The 18,430-nt window shown below is 41.2% G+C and overlaps 1 protein-coding gene across 15 annotated transcripts in view; it reads right to left on the reverse strand.

The window, feature by feature from the left end:
- BICRA (BRD4 interacting chromatin remodeling complex associated protein) overlaps nucleotides 1-18,430 on the reverse strand; it is a 116,026-nt gene that overhangs the window by 26,334 nt on the left and 71,262 nt on the right. For all 15 annotated transcript variants that reach the window (XM_043501388.1, XM_043501397.1, XM_043501392.1 and 12 more), the window contains 4 exons: nucleotides 7,282-7,327; nucleotides 5,472-5,514; nucleotides 4,688-4,753; nucleotides 1,198-3,195 (listed from right to left, as the gene is read on the reverse strand). In XM_043501388.1, the coding sequence (XP_043357323.1) occupies nucleotides 1,198-3,195; nucleotides 4,688-4,753; nucleotides 5,472-5,514; nucleotides 7,282-7,322 (2,148 nt within the window). In that variant the 5' untranslated portion in view covers nucleotides 7,323-7,327. The remainder of the gene's footprint in view (nucleotides 1-1,197; nucleotides 3,196-4,687; nucleotides 4,754-5,471; nucleotides 5,515-7,281; nucleotides 7,328-18,430) is intronic.

Here is an 18,430-nt window from a genome sequence, read left to right on the forward strand (position 1 = left end):
CAACTTAGCTGACAGTGACCACTTTAAATGGATTATGCAGTTAATGTATCATACTGGTGAAGCAAGTATATTTAGAGAAATATAAAAAACAAAGAAAAATCACAGATGACCCTAGTTTTGTATCTTGTAACTTGCCAGAGGATCTTAGTGACACTGGGACAAATGTAACCCTAGCATGGGGGGGCACAGCTCAAATTATGTCATTAGCATTTTGTCCATTTGTGTCAGAGGTAAATCTGACCCATTGTCTTTTGGAGAAAGGCATGTGTGAGAATGTTATGGTAAACTGATAACACTACTTTTAGGTAATATTTAAGAGGAATTAAAAAAAACCCAAAAACTGTAACCCCCCATCTTCTCTCTAATGCAATTCAGTGACTTCAACAGGCTTTAGATCAAGCCTTCATCTTTTTTTGAATTACAGAATAAAAAGACGATGGTTTAAACTGATACCCAAAAGAAGTGAAAAGCCTGATCTAATCTGATATTATATAAACAGATGAGATGAGTCCTAGCTGCTTTGTGTCTGCACTCCTTAACAGTGTACATAGTGACTGCCTCAACACTTGTGATAGTGGAGATGCTGAACTGGCAAGCCTGGACACTGAACTCTTATTCACAAACAGAAGAACACTGGCAGAGGCTGTGCAAGTCTCCCCTCACTAATGCACCTCAGCAGAGAACTGGAGATAAAATCTAGGGGAGCCATGGGAACTCAGTCAACATGGCATGTTTTGTTTATTGATCAGCTTCTCTTCTGTGACTGCCAGCCATGATGGGAGCTTTTGTGATCTGGATGCAAGAACCACTAACCCACCTACTAATTCCACAGAAGTGATCGAATGGACAGCAGATGACAATAGGTGCCAGATACTATAAACCTAGGCTAGATTCAAAGTAGGTAAAAGGCTATATACTCATTACCAAACCCCTGTGACCACCCAGTTCTTCTAGCAGTTTTACATTAAAACACACATACTAAGTGAGTAGTCTTATGATAGGATAACCACCTTTGAAACGTAATTTAAAAAAATAATTTGTGCTATAATACAGCATTTGTAGAGTACCCAGTCTATGAGGAAAGATTAGATTATGCAGCCTGAATCCTATAACTCTCCTTTGCCTTCCTCACAATAGATAAAATAAGTGAGCCAATTAGCAATACTACTAATGTGATCGTTAAAATATTTCACTTACCTGTTGCAGAAACATCTGCATGGAATCTTGATTTATGATAGTTCCAGCAGCTGTATGGCCCAAGATGATCTTCTCTGGACTGGACGCCAAGTTAGGGCTGGGCTGTGAAGTCACAGGTAGCTGTGCTGGCTGCTGAGGAGGCTGCTGCTGCACATTCAGTTGAAGCTGAGGTGGAGCTGGAGGCTGGGATGCAGTCTGGACGGTCAGTATAGAGGACTGGTCACTGCTTGGCAGGAGGCTGGTGCCAGAAGCGGGCTGCGGCTGAATGAGGCCTGGACTCTGACTGCTGGTGGTGGCAGATGCCTGAATGCTCACAGCTTGGTTGAGGTTCTCAGTGGAATTTAACATAGCAACTTGATTTGGCAGAGTTACACCTTGGATAACGGTCTGCCCAGTCTGACTGATGGCACCACTGGCCAATGAGGCTGCAGCAGAGGGCTGACTCTGAGTGGTCAAGCTGCCAGCTAGAGAGACAGGCATCTGGAACAACGTTGGCGGACCCACCTGACCAGGCTGCAGCTGAATAGGTGCAGAAAGAATGTGAGCCGTGCCATGCGCATTCTGTGATGTAAGCACTTGCCCCAGATTCAGCTGGCTAGCTATGTTCTGATTGGTGAGGATTTGGGCAGGCAAAGCCTGATTGGTTATCAGCTGTCCACCAGGCCCTTGGCTAGTTATGATGTGGGCTTGGCCACTAGGGTGCGAAGTTGTTAGGATCTGTCCTCCCATGTTAGCCTGCAAGGCTGAGAGCTGCTGGGGAATCTGAACAGCAGAGGCACCTGCTAACTGCCCAGGAAGAAGGAACTGGTTCTGACCCTGTAACATGGCCTGAGGAACATGCTGCGCAGGGATGACAATACTGCTGCCTTGGTTTAGCAAGTGGACACTCATGGGCTTGCTGAGGGCTTGCTGCTGCGGTGGAGGTTGTTTGAACATGTTGGCAGACAGCCCTTGTGGGAAGCCAGACAGCACCACATTCTGTCCTGGTTTGCCCGCCATAAAAGTCAGGTTCTGTTGGGCCTTCTGTTGTTGCAGGGCAGCCTCGTTCTGGATGGTCAGGGTGGTATTATTGGGACCAAATGGCTTGGGGGTGATCTGGTACAGCTTTTGTTGCAGGACCCCTGCAGGTTTGGGCTGAATTGGCGTGGGTGTTCTGTGGATGATCACATTTTGGGCCTGCACCAATGGGCTGCTTAAGTTCGATGTGACTGTGAGAGGCTGGGAGCCTTGGGTGGCAGATACGTTCCCAAACATGGAGTTTCCATTCAGCGTGGTAGTGGCCACTGAGGGCAGGTTTTTCTGGATGACGAGGCCAGCATTCTGTGGAGACACCCCCGTGGAAGCGAGGGTAACCTGCTGCTGCTCAGGTGCTGTCTGGGTGATGTAACTGCCAACAGGCATAGTGGCCACTTGGGAGGGCTGAACTTGTTTTGCAATGATTTGCTGAGCTGACTGGTTAATAGCCATCACCTGTTGCCCAACTACTTGAATTGGCCCAATGCCCAATGTCCCACTTGGGCTTCCATTAGGCAAGCCCTGAAGGTTGGAAATTGGCTGTATGGTAACATTCCCCAAGCCAACCTGTTGAAGAAAAGGCTGAACACTGATGGCCTTATTAACAACATCTGCTCCCACTGACTGCTGCACCAGTGCTTGATGTGTCAGGACTGCAGGCTGCTGCAACCCAATTAGGTCAGCCCCACTGGAGAAAATCTGTGGCGTGCCATCAGAGGCAGTCTGAACCACTGGCTGAAGTGTAGGGAGCTGGAAAGACCCCAGGTCCAGTTCTGCCTCTGCCTCCAGAGTCTGTTCTGTAATGTTAGCCTCTTGCAGGCTCTGCTGGAGAATGTCACAGGGCTGGTCTGAGTTCTGAAGATTTGTCCCGCCACCAGATGGTGACCCCAGGATGTCATCTTCTAAAAAGTCTAGGTCAACGCTTGTTGTGTTCTGATTCTGTTCAGTGTTCAGATGGTTGCCAGAGGATTCTTGTACATGCAGCTAAAAAGTTTAAAGATTGGGGTGGGGGGAAAAGCATTTAATTCAAACCCATGAAATAGAATTTTTAATCTTTCTGTGCTAAGTGGTTGTGCACCCTTACTGAGAGCTGTTAAAATGCTTTTGTGATCCACCCTAGAGTTGACTGCATCTCAGTGTTGGGCAAAGTGATCCCAATGTAAAGTTTGTGTCTCAATTTGCTAAGTACATTTGTAAACCATCTTGCCATCCCTACAAGGTGCTAAATAAATGCATGATGTTCTTAAAGGGAACCTGAGGCACAAAGATTAAGTGCCTTGCATAAAGTCACATAGTGAGTCAGTGGAAGAGCTGGTAACAGAAACCACATGAGCAAACTCACAGTTCCTTTGCTTTAGCCACTGGATTTCTATAGAGCATAAAACATAAGAAAGAGACGTAATAGCAACAGAGTCTGGAAAATATAATGCCTTTGTATTAATCAATTAATTAAAAAGTAGAATAAAATTGTTGTTGGAACTAGAACGGAGATCTCCATATTCCAAAACTAGAAAAATCGTTTCTTGCCACTGACATTCAAATGAGCTCAGACATATGCCTCCATACTCTGGCTGACCTTAGAGGGTGAGCTCCTCAGAGCAAAGACTATCCTTGAGTGTTGGGAAAGTGCCTACCACACAGTGGGCACTATTGGCTTTACCATGTCAATGTTTTGTATGAGGCAATTTTGGTTCCATTTGTTTTTGGATCTACCTGAAATTAAAATCTAACATTTAAATCCAAACTCCTGGAAAAGCTTCTTTGCTTTCCAACAAGTACCATAAAGCATCAGAAGCTTTAATAAATGGCTTTTCCTAAATAAAAACAAGCTCGATGTAGTCAGGAAAGGGTAAAAAAAAGTCACTAAGCTCTCTATTATATTGCAAGTACAAACAGCATACTTGGTGGAAAATAAAAAATACTGCCCATGTTTCCAGTCAGATTTGTGCAAAATAATCAAGCGAGGATTTCCAGGGTCATATCCACCTGTTTCAACTTTATCCTACCTATCTGTCTGTAAACAAAACTGAGCACTCCCAACTCCAATCCTACATTAGAAGAAAGAACTAAGAAGGTACTACATGTTCCTTACAATTTCTTTGTAACATTCAGCCCCATTTTCCCCACAGTCTTTAAAGGATAGTGGTCTCATCATACTTCCTTTTTTTGCTTCTCTGTATTCTCTGTCCTCAAAGTTTTCCCAAGTTTATAGAAAAACAAAACACAGACAGAGAGAGATGTGTGTGTATAAACTCATTTCCCCCTCCCCCACACATATGGGGCACACATTGAACCATTTGTTCTTTCCTGCCCCAACTTTTCTTTAAGATTTTGGGGAATAATCCATGCATCCTGTGTAATTTACTCACACTGGAAAACAGATTTATTAAAAACAAACTTGTGAAACAACAACAGACAGGTTTCTAAAATGAATTTACCAAGTAACAATTTTTAAAAAAACATTATAAATACATACCCCAGCACCCTCAAAGAAGGCACTGGCTGCATCTCCTGTGTTGTCCAGGAGATCATCACTGTCAATCTGCAATTTAAAATATTTTATTTACTTTATTTAAATAGAATTAAACTGAATTTAGTGCTGACACTGTGAATGGTGCTGACTGGCAGTCACTGGAGACAGATGAATGCTCTCCCTAGCCACAGAGCTGGTACACCATTTGTAGCAGTTGGGCAAGCTTCCTTCATATGCACTGCCCCCTGCCAACATGCCTCAAACTTGATGTGGAGAGTCCCAAATCTAGAGGTGGGAAGGTAGTTCTTTCTCTGGGGCTCATTCAATACTTGGCTTCTATGATGAAGGGGCAAACAAGTACCAACTGTAGCAGCAGATATTGTAAGATAGACACTTACCTACTAGGAGACAAACTTATTTTGCTCAGGTCAGCAAACAATAATTAGAAGATAGGGATTTATGATCACTAGCAACATAGATGACTAGGTTGGGCCCATTCTTGTTAATTGTTCTGTGCAGATGATTGTGCATGTACAGTTCTAACGACTTCAATGTGGCTCTGCATGGAGCAGTTTGCAGGATTGGGTCCTTAGAGACAAAAAATTCCAGAACCTATTACCAACCCCCTGAGCTACCCAACCCCCTGAGCTACCCAATCCCTTCCCCCTTAAAAAAAAAAAAAAGACATTCAAGTTAGGGTTTTTTCCCCTTTAATTTAAACTTCACTGTCAAAAATGTCTGAGTTTAAATATTTTGATTAAAAAAACAACTAAAAACCAATACTCACCTTTTCAGATCCATGTAAAAAATCATTCAAAGCCTGAGGATCACTGCAAAACAACATATGAAATTGTTTAAGGAAAGAATGTACGACCCAAATTTTAATCTGGAAAGAAATACATGTCCCTAATGAATATATTCACATAACTGGGCATCCACTTGCATTCTGACCGGTGGAAATATCAGTTTACTGCTACGGGATCGCTGTTATTTTTTTTGACAGTCATTCCTCAGCTGCATTAGTGTGAGCAGCAGTCAGTTAATATTGCTTCTGCATAGGCCAGTAACTCCTTATATACATTGTCCTGTCAGGAGCACATAAAAGCCATGAGGTTCTATCATGAAAAATGTTGCATTTTGGTGAATGATATAGGTCAATATGGACCTGAGAGCCATTTGGCTGCTCTATCACTGCATGGACAGAATCAATGTGGCTGCATTTTGAATAAAAACAATTAGGTCCCGTACCCTAGAACATTTTTACAAATTTAAATTTGATACAAGATTTCAACCATCTAAAACTAAACGACCAACAACATACACAGCTTTATGCTCTATTTTTATATTACATAAATATACTGATTATACAACTTTACTGATTGTAAATGGTGATTTTTCTTTTTAGCCTCCTCTGTCACTAACATACTCTTATTCCCCCTCCTCTGATTATTTCTGCAGGGCCCTACTTATCAAGTTACTGACAACAGTTCTATAATTGCAATAATCCCTTTTGGAAAATTAGCCGGTTAACAAGTAGTTTGTCAAAACATTAACTGTTCTGAGTTAACCTCAGGCTACTAGCTAACTAGTGCTGATGACAGCTTTCACCAGGCACTTCTCTCAACAAGCACTTTGCAATAGTGCTGTGAAACGGACTATAGCTGTACATTTGTAAGAGTGTGTAGTGCCTAGATGCTACAGTTATTGGCAAAACACTACAGAAATTAGATAGATTTATTCACATATGCATTAAATGGAATAAATGAAAAACAGAATGTGCAGAGTTAATCTACTGTTAATGTCTACTTCCCTATAAAAATCAGCTGTGCAAAATGTTCTTAATTAAACCTACACAAACAAACAAACAAACAAAAATAAGTGCAACAGAACATGAAACCACAAAAGTTTCAAACAAGAAAATCAGAGCTGGTTTAGCCAAAAAACTTACTGCAGCTTAGAAACCCTTTCAGGCAAATCTAAGACACAGTGATGGTTCATGATTTCAATACAGAATTTAACCTGAAACTTTGCCTTTGAGTTTTGTATTGATATTTTGGATTCATTTAAAAGTGAAATCCAGGGGATACAAGTAGATTAAAAACAGAGAAAAGGCCTGCAGGGGTCCCTACGAAGAGACGCTGTTTAGTTTCACAAAGGTTGCTGTAAAAATTTCACATAAAATTATTAATTATTATTTGTTTGTTTGTTTGCAGGAAAGTCTACAATGTGGTAGTCTCTTTCAGCACAGCAAAGAAGGGCTAGTCCCTGCCCCAAAGAGTTCAAAATCTAAGACAGACAGGGGTCGGGGAGGGGAGTAACAAGATTCACTATGGAAAGCATGGCAGAAGTGGGCAGTGCAGGGCCTTTAAGAGGAGTTCAGGGAGGTTGAACCATGCAGACTGAACTGCATGGAAAAAAGCATGGAGGCAACTGTTTGAGAATGAGTGCAAAAATGAATTCCATGGAAATGCTCTTAACTCCAAACATAAAATCTCAAGTCTTTAACCCCCCACCCCGCCCAATACCCTAGAATAGTATAGAAGATGATAAATTAGCAAATTAGCATGGGGTCTGCTTCATGAGGTGGTACTACTTACCAAATTACATCTAACAAGCATCGGCCATCTTCATCATCCATGTCAACTGAAAAGAGGGGAGAGAGACTGCATTAAAATCAGAAAAATACAGCTGTGCCATGCAGCACAAACTGTACTTATTAACCGCTGCCTTCCCATCCCCATCCACCCCCCAAAACCAAAGAAAGACAACCCCCCACCCAGCCCTTAAACCCCAAAACAACATTTTGGAATTCAAAAGGTCTTTCTTTCACAGACAGACCCAATATATACACCTCATTTTATCCTGCTTATGGCAGACGAGTAATCTGTTAGTTTTGTAGTTAGATCATTGCTTAGGTGCTCAAAGGTCTTTGGGCTTCAGCACCTCAGAGCATAAATGCACGTGTTAGCACATTCCATTCTTATTATTTATGTTGCTGTGTAATTTGGTGCTGGTTAAAAGAGCCAGACTGCCAGCCCTTGAAGTTTGAAGTCCCCTATTTCTCCAAAGAGAGACAGTGACAAGTCAAATTGCAGGTCAACGCGCTGCCCTCACCAACATACCCCAAACCTCTAACATACTTATGGGGAATGTATGTATCAGCCTCCATTCAATCTTTAGCTTCCCGGCTGAAACTAGGGAGGAGCACACAGCTAGTCCAATTTATGGTTGCAGTTTTTCTGATGTGAATACTTGTCCACTGGATACTGAAGAGCCATCAATAACTTTCAGTCACTACTGATATAGGCTGGATTTGAAATGGTGACCGACAAGTGAAAGGCTCCAGCTCCATTTCCAGTCTATCATGGAGCCTCTCTCTCTCTCTCTCTCTCTCTCACTCACACACACTTACTTAAAATTAATGCTTATGAAAATCAGTCCCTTGCTATCAGCTGGCAGCATGAATTCAGGTGTTTGTTTGCAAATTTATCCCTCACAATAACAACCCCTCACCTCATCTAGGCCTCTTCAGAACAGATGGGGGCCAAATAAATTCAACTGATTCACTATTAAGTGAAACCCATGATAAGAGTTAACCATATTAGAACTCAGCTCTTCAGATTGAATATACAGGCCCATCTTGCTGACATTTGCTACAGAACTAGAATTACTTGGTTGTGTTTAAGAGGTTAGTTCTACACCACAGGGATAAAACACCCTTCCCCCTAGTTTTTGCACCCCGTGTTCTGGACATTTGTTTTGCATATTAAATCACAAGTTTCTTTTGCCTCAGACCTGACTGGGTTGAGGGTGCAGGGGGAAGAATCATCCCAGCTGACTTCGCAGTCATGGTTTGATCTTCTGCAAGAAGTTCTCAAAAGGAATTCACATGACTTACAGCCAATATATGCTATCACATTTAAACTAGCACTAGACACCAGGGGGCCACCTCTCAAAAAACACTAGGTGCAGGATGCATCTGGACATTCCCAGGGTTGGTGAAAGGGGGGAGGAGAGAGGCAGGGGCACAGGATGGGGTGCACACAGCTCTCCATACAGAAACAAATGAGCTGTCTTGTCTTAAAGGGGCCTGAAGCTGGTTTGTCAGCTGCAGCTAGACAACTGCTAGAAAACCATTAACACTCCAATGGTGACACTCAGCTACAATACAGTACACATAACACTGAAGACTATATTATTGACCCCTTCAGATGTACATGCTACTTCTATTAATGTTAATGAGTAGTCCTCAGCACACATTAGTTCCATATAAAAATCACATTGCCAGAAGTCAGTTTCCTGCTGTGAAAACACTTTAATTCAAGGGAGTTTGGGTTTTGCTTTTTTTTTTTTTTTTTTTAAAAAAAACATGAAGGGCATTAAATAAAGGCTACATTGTGGCTCCCTTGGCAATAAGATGATATATAATAGAAAGCTGCAGTAAGGACAGTCTGTGCCACAGCCACTGAAGGCAAAGACTGAATCACTGGTGACCAATACTCTTGGTGATCAGTATTCTATGGTGTGGGGGACCCTGGGGTTTGTGCTTGGGAGCTACCAGAGGCACTGAAACCACCACTTCCTGACCCAGTGCCAATGGAGTCCTAGACTTGTGGGCTTTCTTATCATGCCACTGCACCATAAGATGTATTCAGTTCTCTTGGGTTGAGCTAGTGCTCAATTTAGGCAGGGCTGGATCCGACCTCTCTGAAGTGGATTTGAAGGAAGATTTAGCCTCGTGCTTATGAAAATGCTCCCTACTCTCCCGACAAGACCCTGCTGAGACATCTGGGGGAGGCAGACTCCTTTGCTCCTGATTTGGACCTCGTGGCAGGAAGAGCACTCTTTGCTGCGTCAGGCTGACATACTGGCGGATGAGGGGTGTCCCTGGCCTGGATCCGATTGTGGCCTCATGGCCTTTTTCATAAGGTGCTTCCTAAGGCAAGTTCCTGTCCTTCCCAGGTACAGCTGGGAATGAACAGTACATATTGCACCTTGCCACGATGTGGACTTCCCCATGGCAGTATAAGCAGAGTTGGTGGTCATCAGTGACTGAGAAGGATCGTGGACAGAAAGCACAGATTTTGAACCCCGGAGTTTTGGACATAGACGAGTACCCAAACAGGGTATGGGGCGGAGGGGTCTCCCCAGGTCAGGGAGACTAAATAACTAAAAAACCCACTAAAAATATCAGATAAAAATTTTAAAACTCTAGAATATAAAAATGATTTAGATATATAAATATATTTTCACAGATAAAGAAGAAAGCTGAAGCTTTGGCTGGAGGTTCTGACCGAGACCATGCAGTGGGTAGAAGGAACAGGAGATGCAGTCAGTACGCCCTGCCCTTTATCAACTTGGTCGGAGGAATGCAGTCAGCCAGGGCGCATTGTGCACCAACAGATTTTCAAAACCCTCTGGCTCCAGGCATGGGGAGTGCATGCGTAACCACAATGGAATACACATCGGACCAGCACTTGAAGAAACATACCTTTCTTCATTCTGAAAGAAAGTGTTAGTCTTATACCGAAGGCAGAACTTTTTCCATTTCAAAAGGTCACACATAGGATAATTTTCCAACAAATTTTTAAAATTCTCCCCTCTTCACTGTTTATTAGAATCCAGCAGAAGTTTGAAGAAGAACTATTTCCTGAGAGGCATACTCTGATAAGGACTCATATTAAGGATTGCTAAAGGAGTAAGAACCTACTCATGATTTCAATGGAACTATTCATAGAAAGAGCTGCTACTCAACATGAATAAGGGTATCAAATTGTTGTCATTAACAAATAATTTTCCCTTTCAAAACATGCTGGTTTTATTTTTATTAGGTTTGCTCATGAACAATGGACTGCTGGGGTTGATTAATTTTAAGGAAAGAAGGAAGCACTAAAGTATTGATTTAGAACGGCCTTTGCATGGAGATATTCAGACAACAGCACACAGTGACTGTGACTTCTTTGGACATGACTAAGTCACCGATCATCATTTTTGCCCATTCATCTCAAAGTTGAGAGAGCACTTTGTTGTTTAACAAATAGCATTTGGGAAGTTATAACATGGCCTTGACTCCATCATGCAAGCCTTCATCTCCTTTCACCTTACTGGAATGGTATGGAAAAAGCAATTGCAAAGTCGCAGTTCTCCAGACTCCAGCACGTATAGATTAATACTGATGCTTCTCAAACACACAACATGCAAAGACATTTTCTCCCGTTCATTTCAAGACACCGTTCAAAATTGCCTTTGATTTAAAAAACTCTTTGTTAGTCTGGAGCAAATTATCAGACAGACCATGCCTTTCAACACTAGTCCAACCAACTAGCACTAGACTTCTCTATTTCTTCACCAAATCTCTGCCATTCTGGGTGGAAGAACCTTCTTCTCCTTGGCAACCTTCCTGTAGCTCTTTACCTATTAAATTCACCACCTCATTTAAAATTTCATCAGAAAGCATAACTCTCCTCTACTGCTGTTACATCATAGTTTCCTCCTCCTCCTCCCGCCCATGCCATTATTTAATTCTAATTGTATTTTTAGTTCTTTAAAGCATTCTGATGATCCTGCTTGTGGGAAAGACAGTATATAAAACAAAATTATATTGTATTATACTGCGAGAGGTCTCAAAACACTGATTGATTTGGTGTATAAATAAAACCATCATGTTTATACCTTATACTGGGAGGGAGGGATGGAAAGAAGGAGGGCAAAAGGAGGAAAATCTTTTTAAAAATTTATATAACCATGGATTATTATCCAATTAAAAAGACTAACAATTTCATTCTGCTCTGTCATTCTAGTGCAAAGCAGTTTTATGAGCATTTAAGGGTTTTATGAATGAAAATGTTTCTTTTCTCACCCTTGCACCCATAAATAATCTTAAGTATAACAAATAAGGACTTCACTAAAGCTTTATCTGTTTTAAATGCAAATTCACTGGAAAACACAGGCTTAAGTGAAGCGGCCACTGCTGTTCACTGAGAATATGTTCATATTTTGGAGGAATCAGAGACTCCATAATTACCACTATGATAGGGTAGATTAAACCTACTATATGAGCTAACTGACCCTTAAACCTTTTCCTGAGTATACACCTATATTTGAGCTGGAAGGTGTGATTCCCAGTTTGCACACATGTATCCATGCGAACCTGAGCAAAGCTAGTGCAGGTACAATCACGTAAACTGGGAATCACACCTCCCAACTCAAGTGTAGATGTGCTCATAGATCTCCCAGTAGTTCCAACCCCAAGCAGCCTAAATTCACAAGGCAGGACTCCTAAAAATCATGAGACTACTTAAAAATTTTTTAAATCTCATAATACAGTTTGAATTATTTTGATTTACCTTCTGTTTTTCAGACCTTTAGAGGTTATGTTTACAAGCTTCTCTCCACAACCAGGAAGTCCATACGTTTACTTTAAAAAAACAGATTCTCATGTATTCACTTGACTCCAGGAGCTAGGGCTTTATGAAACATCATATATCACAAGGCTTGTGATAAAATCATATGAGAGTTGACGACAGCCATTGTTTTCATTAGTCACTATGCTGAATTTATGTTATCCCTATTTTTTTTTTTCCACAAAAGGAGTAGACGGTGGCATAACCACCAGATTACGAGATCACTGTAGTAGGAGCAGAAGAAGCTGGAGAGAAAAGAGATGACTGGAGGGAACAAAATGCTCTTATTCAAGCTTAACCATTGGAATGAATAATTCAGCCAAAGGGATACAGAAAAATAAAGGCAAAATGATTTTGTTTTGGTCTCAGTGCTTCTTCCCCACACTTACCCCCCTTTAGGTTATTATTTAAATAGTGCCACAAACATGGATAGTTTGTAGCACTATTTATAGTTTGAGCAGATGTTTTCAGAGAACTATCCACAATATGCAGCGGCAGTCAAAAAAACCCCTAGGAACCACTAGGAAAGGGATAGATAATAAGGTAGTAAATATAATAATACCACTATATAAATCCACGGTACGTCCACACCTTGAATGCTGCATGCAGCTCTGGTCACCCCATCTCAAAAAAAGATACATTAGAAATGGAAAAAGGTAGAGAAAAGGGCAAAGAAACGTAAGGGCAGGGAACAGCTTCCATATGAGAAGCCACTAATAAGACTGGGACTCTTCAGCTTGGAAAAGAGACGACCAAGGGGAGATGTGATAGAGGGCTATAAAATCGTGAGTGGTGTGGAGAAAAACTGTTATTTTCTCCTTCACATAACACAAGAACCAGGGATCAATCAATGAAATGAATAGGCAGAAGGTTTAATACAAACAAGAGGAAGTATTTCTTCATCCAATGCACAGTCAGCCTGTGGAACTCATTGCCAGGGGATGTTGTGAAGGCAAAAACTATAACAGGGTTCAAAAAATAATTAGATAAATTCATGGACGATAGGTCGATCAATGGCTATTAGTCAAGATGGTCAGGGATGCAATCCAATGCTCTGGGTGTCCCTAAGCCTCTGATTGCCAGATGCTGGGACTGGATGACAGGAGATGGATAACTCGATAAATGCCCTATTCTGTTCACTCCCTTTGAAGCATCTGGCATTGGCCACTGTCTGAAGATAGGATACTGGGCTAGATGAACCATTGGTCTGACCCTGTATGACCATTCCTATGTTCATGCATGGTACTTGACAGATTAACATGAGGACCCCAACCCACAATAAGAATCTCACAGGCACTCCCTTGTGCTTGCATGGAACCCCATGGAAGTCAATGGGGCTCTGCACGGATGGATGCATGCACAATTTTCCTTGCCGTATTAGGGCCTATCCATCAGCTTGGAGGAGAGTTTACAATCTCAGTTAAAGGTGAACTGCAGAGAAATTTAAAAAAAAAAAACAAACAAACAACAAGCCTGGATAATGCAGAAAGAAGGCTTGAAAAGTTTTGCTTTACGGTTTGCGTTTTACATGAAAAATCTAGGTCCTGGTACAATCTACAGTGACTAGAGACTTAGTGAAATTATGACACAAAAGATGTTAAGAGAATGTAAAAGTTGAGCAGCTGAGAAGGGAAGCAATGCTATTTAAGCCACGTTGTCTATTTTTGTTAACATGTATTTACCTTCATTGACTGATTTAAGATTTTGGAGAAATAAAGAGACACTGTCAACAACGCCTTAAGTTAATGCGACTGAGCTCACAAATGTTCCCGAGACGCCCTCTATTCTTAGGAAATCCTCCTACAAAAACACTAGAAAACTAGACTTTACATTTCTGATATTTCTAAGGTCAAAAACACAGAGAAACAAAAAGCAAACTTAAAAAAAAAAGTCCTTTTAGGTCTCCTTAAAGATAAAAGCAACATGGTATAGGTGAACAACTCCAGGTGGAGTTAAGGGATTGGAAGATGAATGTGACAACAGCAAGACTAGTTTCAGAGTAGCAGCCATATTAGTCTGTATTCGCAAAAAGAAAAAGGAGTACTTGTGGCACCTTAGAGACTAACAAATTTATTTGAGCATAAGCTTTCGTGAGCTACAGCTGACGAAGTGCATCCGATGAAGTGAGCTGTAGCTCACGAAAGCTTATGCTCTAATAAATGTTAGTCTCTAAGGTGCCACAAGTACTCCTTTTCTTCTAACAGCAAGACTGTGTGCTAGTTTAGGCAATACATGTAGCTTGAGAGCGTAAATTTAACAGATTACAGTGACTGTTTTATTTATAATTGAATAGAGGTTTCTTTAAGACATTTACATATCTTGTCTCTACAACATTTCAAAGGTCCTAGTGGCATTTATCTTTCCGAATGCATAGAAAAGGAGCATTATAACTCTTATTAGTGTTGCTGATGGCCATCATATTGCAATTATCCATTATCACTTTTCCATGAAATCTGAATGTACTAATGCATAATATTAACAGCAGTTTTTAATTATTTTTGAAGATTCATACACAAAGATTCCCTATATAAAACAAAAAGACTTGGTTGAAGGAGACAATCAACAAAGACCCAGAGTCACAGAGGCCAAGAGTCAGCAAGAGTGAGCAACTAACCTTCCTCTTAATTTCTAAGGTGACAAACTTCATGTCTGAAGAGTTAAATAAAACAACAGGATCCAATACAAAACTGTGCTCCTTTATCCCCACAGCTAACAATAAGGACAGTCATTTATCTATACTGGAAAAGCGACCAACAAAGTGTACAGTACCCACAAGCACTACCTTCTTAATTTAAAAAGTGACTATTTATAACACTGGTGGGGAAATCCATAAAGCATATGGAAGCACTGATAAGCACCTGGATATTCTAATGTTTATCCAAAGCCTCTCGGTTTTACAGTTTTTGTGGAAACTGGCTTTTCAGTGATTTCAAATACTTCATGCTTATTTTCGGGCTGGAAATGCTGAAAGAACTGCTCCTCTCATGGTATTCTGAAACTTTTATTTGCCTGAACCTAGAAGGGCAGGGACATCATGAAAATGAAAAAAAATTAGGGGGAAGTATAAAAATTACCCAACCTTTTTGTCCTGTATCAAAAAAGGTTCAGTTCAAGTTTGCAGTGAAATTTAAAAAGGTTGACTTACTTGTTCTTACAGCCTTATTTACAGACACTTGCTGTAATTTACGCAACAGGCTTATTTTAAACCCTATCCCATAGATCTTTACAGTAGCCAGTAAAAGGAAAATGTGTCCTTACTCATCTGAAAATTTCCTTTCTTCAAGTAATAAGGTCCACAGATCTGTTACAATGGGTACTTCACCTCCTTGCAGGCTGGGTGCAAAACCAGACCTGTCAGTCTCTGGCAGCAGGCAAATACCCTACATCCAGATGAGACAGCTTTCACAGCCAAGATAATTCAAATCTACTTTCTTACATTACAGATTGTGTTAAATATACTTTGAGGAAAAAGCACAACAATTTCTTCTACTCCAGAGCATGGTAATTTTCATCTAATGACAACAAATCCAAATCCTTGAATATCCATTTCCATCTCTATTATGAATGATTGTTGGTCTCTGGGGTGGGTCAGGTTTGTGGGACTTCTTACTTGAAGAAAGGAAATTTTAAAGTAAGCCCAGATAAACTATCCTAATCTTCTTCATACTAAGGACCATAGCTCCATTACAATGGGATTTTCATAGCAGTGTGCCGTGCGTGTGTGTGTGTGTTATCTCCTCTATCGTATCCTGGGCACTGAGGTGTGCAGAAGACTTCTGCCAAAAGAAAGGAAAGTGCACTGGCTAAGATAGGATGACTAATATGCAGAACTCAGTGAAAGTATGTGCTGATGGCCATATGACCATCTAGTAGATCTCAAAGTAGGAGACATGTCTACTCTGACCTAAGATTTTCCATGTTCTTAAGGACTTGACTTACATGCTTAACCAAAGGAGGAATACTTCCTGAAATTTACCTAGGGAATGAATTCTATGACAATTGTGAGGCCCACCTGTCTGAATTAAAAGTACAATACTGAATCTCGAGAGAAAGCCACCAAAGGAAAGCCTGTTCTAATGGATACAAAGTATAATGACATCTCCTGAAGAGGTTTATTCTAGTCAAGGCTGCAAGGAGCAGAATGAGGTTCCAAGGTTGTGCTCTATGACCTTGCAGAGCTGGAATAAGGTTGATGCCCTAAGGAAGCGGTAAATGTTGGGATTTGTACAAACTTGTTTTTCTTGAATATGCTGAGATTATACTATAGATACTACCTTTTTGCTAGGCCACTCATTCATCCACAATAAAACCTTCCAGGAGAAACTCAAGGCTATGTTTCATTGGTATAACATGGTAATTAAACTGTGAACTTTGCACCAGCCAGTAGAATAGATTCTGTCTGTTGACTTCTCTTTTGGAATCCATGATAGCAATAATCATTTCATCCAAGCACTTATTTTCAATCTGTCTGGTCCCAGATGGAGGATTGGTTTTGAAATTCCAAACCTCCTTTGAGAGTCAGCAACACCTAAAAACAAAATACTAGGTTTATCAGGCCCAGGAGCCAAAGCCTGTTCAGCCAGAAAGGCATATATGGTATCACTGTTGCTCTCTCATTCCTATCTTTTGTATTATCTTGGGGAGCACTGGAAAAGGTGGGAAGACATATAGCGGAGACCTTGCCCAGCTTTGCGAGAGGTCATTCCACCCTCTAATCCTGACACTCAGACAGATTGAAGGGCACTTTATTTATTGTTTCCAGATACAAAGAAGTCAATCACCAGCTCACTAAATTGACTTATGATGAGCAACATACTTCTGGGTATCAGAGCCACTCTGCTAATCCACCTTCTACCAGGTAAGCCTTGGAGTTCTTCTCCTCCTTGGGCAATGTACAGAGATAGGAAATTTTGCTCCACCCAGGACAAAATAATTTCTCTCTGGGGTAGAACTGATTGTGTTCTTCCCAATTATTATGAAAACTATCAGATATGTTGACTCTTGCCAGCAGGAAGTCATCTGGTCTGTTATCAATGAAGGGCGGTGTTCTCAGAGCTCAATAAACCACTGTGTCCCAGCTGGTGGATGCTGGGCTCTCCCTTTCTGGTTCCCATTCCCTGAATTGAACCAGAAGGATCTCTTCAAAATACCTGATTCTCTGCATTCACTAGTGGGAGTGGAGAATATACAACTGGAGCTAGTTTTCTGTCCATGACTAAAATAGAGTGAGATGAGGAGGAGATGCACAGAATTACTGGCAAGGTATCATATGACATCTGGACCACTGAAGCTCTTCACAAAACATAAGAATTGTCTGAGAATGGTGAGATGGGAGTGTTTTGAAGATGAGCCTCCTTTAGGAATTTATTTGGATGTTACAAACAAGGCCCTGCTCTGCTTGTTCCCAATTCTCAGAGATTAGAAATAGGATGGAGAGTAGGCTGTAGTGCTCCAGTCAAAGTATATAGTGGATTATTTCATTTGTGTCACGGCCTTTTCCATGGGTTGCTGAGACTGGAATGGGAAAAAGCTTTTCCTGAAATTCTTGCACAGCTCCCAATTTTGACAACGTCCAGTGACCTTAATTGATTAAAGCACTTTTGCTCCCAAATTGAAAGAGCCTGGCATCAATCAAGGGTCTTGTACCATGTAATTTGTAGTATAGACAGGGTTGGTTGGAAGACCTTTAGATAGCCCTGAGGCAACAGAAAACAGCTAATGACCCTGCACTTGTTCTAACTACCACTTGCACAGAGGAATTTTCTCCTGTTGCAATTCAGACTCCTTCAACTTGCCATATGACCTGTATTCCTTCCTATAGTTTCTGGCATGAGTCAGGATTGTAAATCAACTTTTCTTATCACTCTGAACAGCCTCAGCTTTTCATAAAGTTTCCCATTGTATTGCCAAGATAGCCATGGGATAAATGGATCCGAATCCCTCTTTCTTTCTTTCCTTCCAGGGAGAAGCCCTGAGACTATATGATTTTTAGGCTGAGAGGAACCATACTTGCAATACTGTCCACCTACATTAGCACTCCTTGTGAAAGCATGCGCGGGCATTCAGGGTTTCAGATGATAGTTCATATTTGTTTGTTTATTTGTTTTGGCCTGATGGACCCGGAGACATTTTATATCCAAAGGAAGGGGCTGAGATTGTCTACCTGGGCTTGGCTACCTGTGAAGGGCTTGTATAGTGAACAGGCCACTCTTACAGGTAAAATCTCCCCTAGTTAGAAACACAAAGTTCTTGACCACTGGGGAAAATAGTCACATTTATTTTCTGTAGTGATAGCAGGTTAAATTTTGATGGGCACACACTGAGGAACCTTATATAATAGGGG

The sequence above is a fragment of the Dermochelys coriacea genome, chromosome 23, assembly GCF_009764565.3.
Source record: "Dermochelys coriacea isolate rDerCor1 chromosome 23, rDerCor1.pri.v4, whole genome shotgun sequence".
Taxonomy (NCBI): Eukaryota; Metazoa; Chordata; order Testudines; family Dermochelyidae; genus Dermochelys; species Dermochelys coriacea.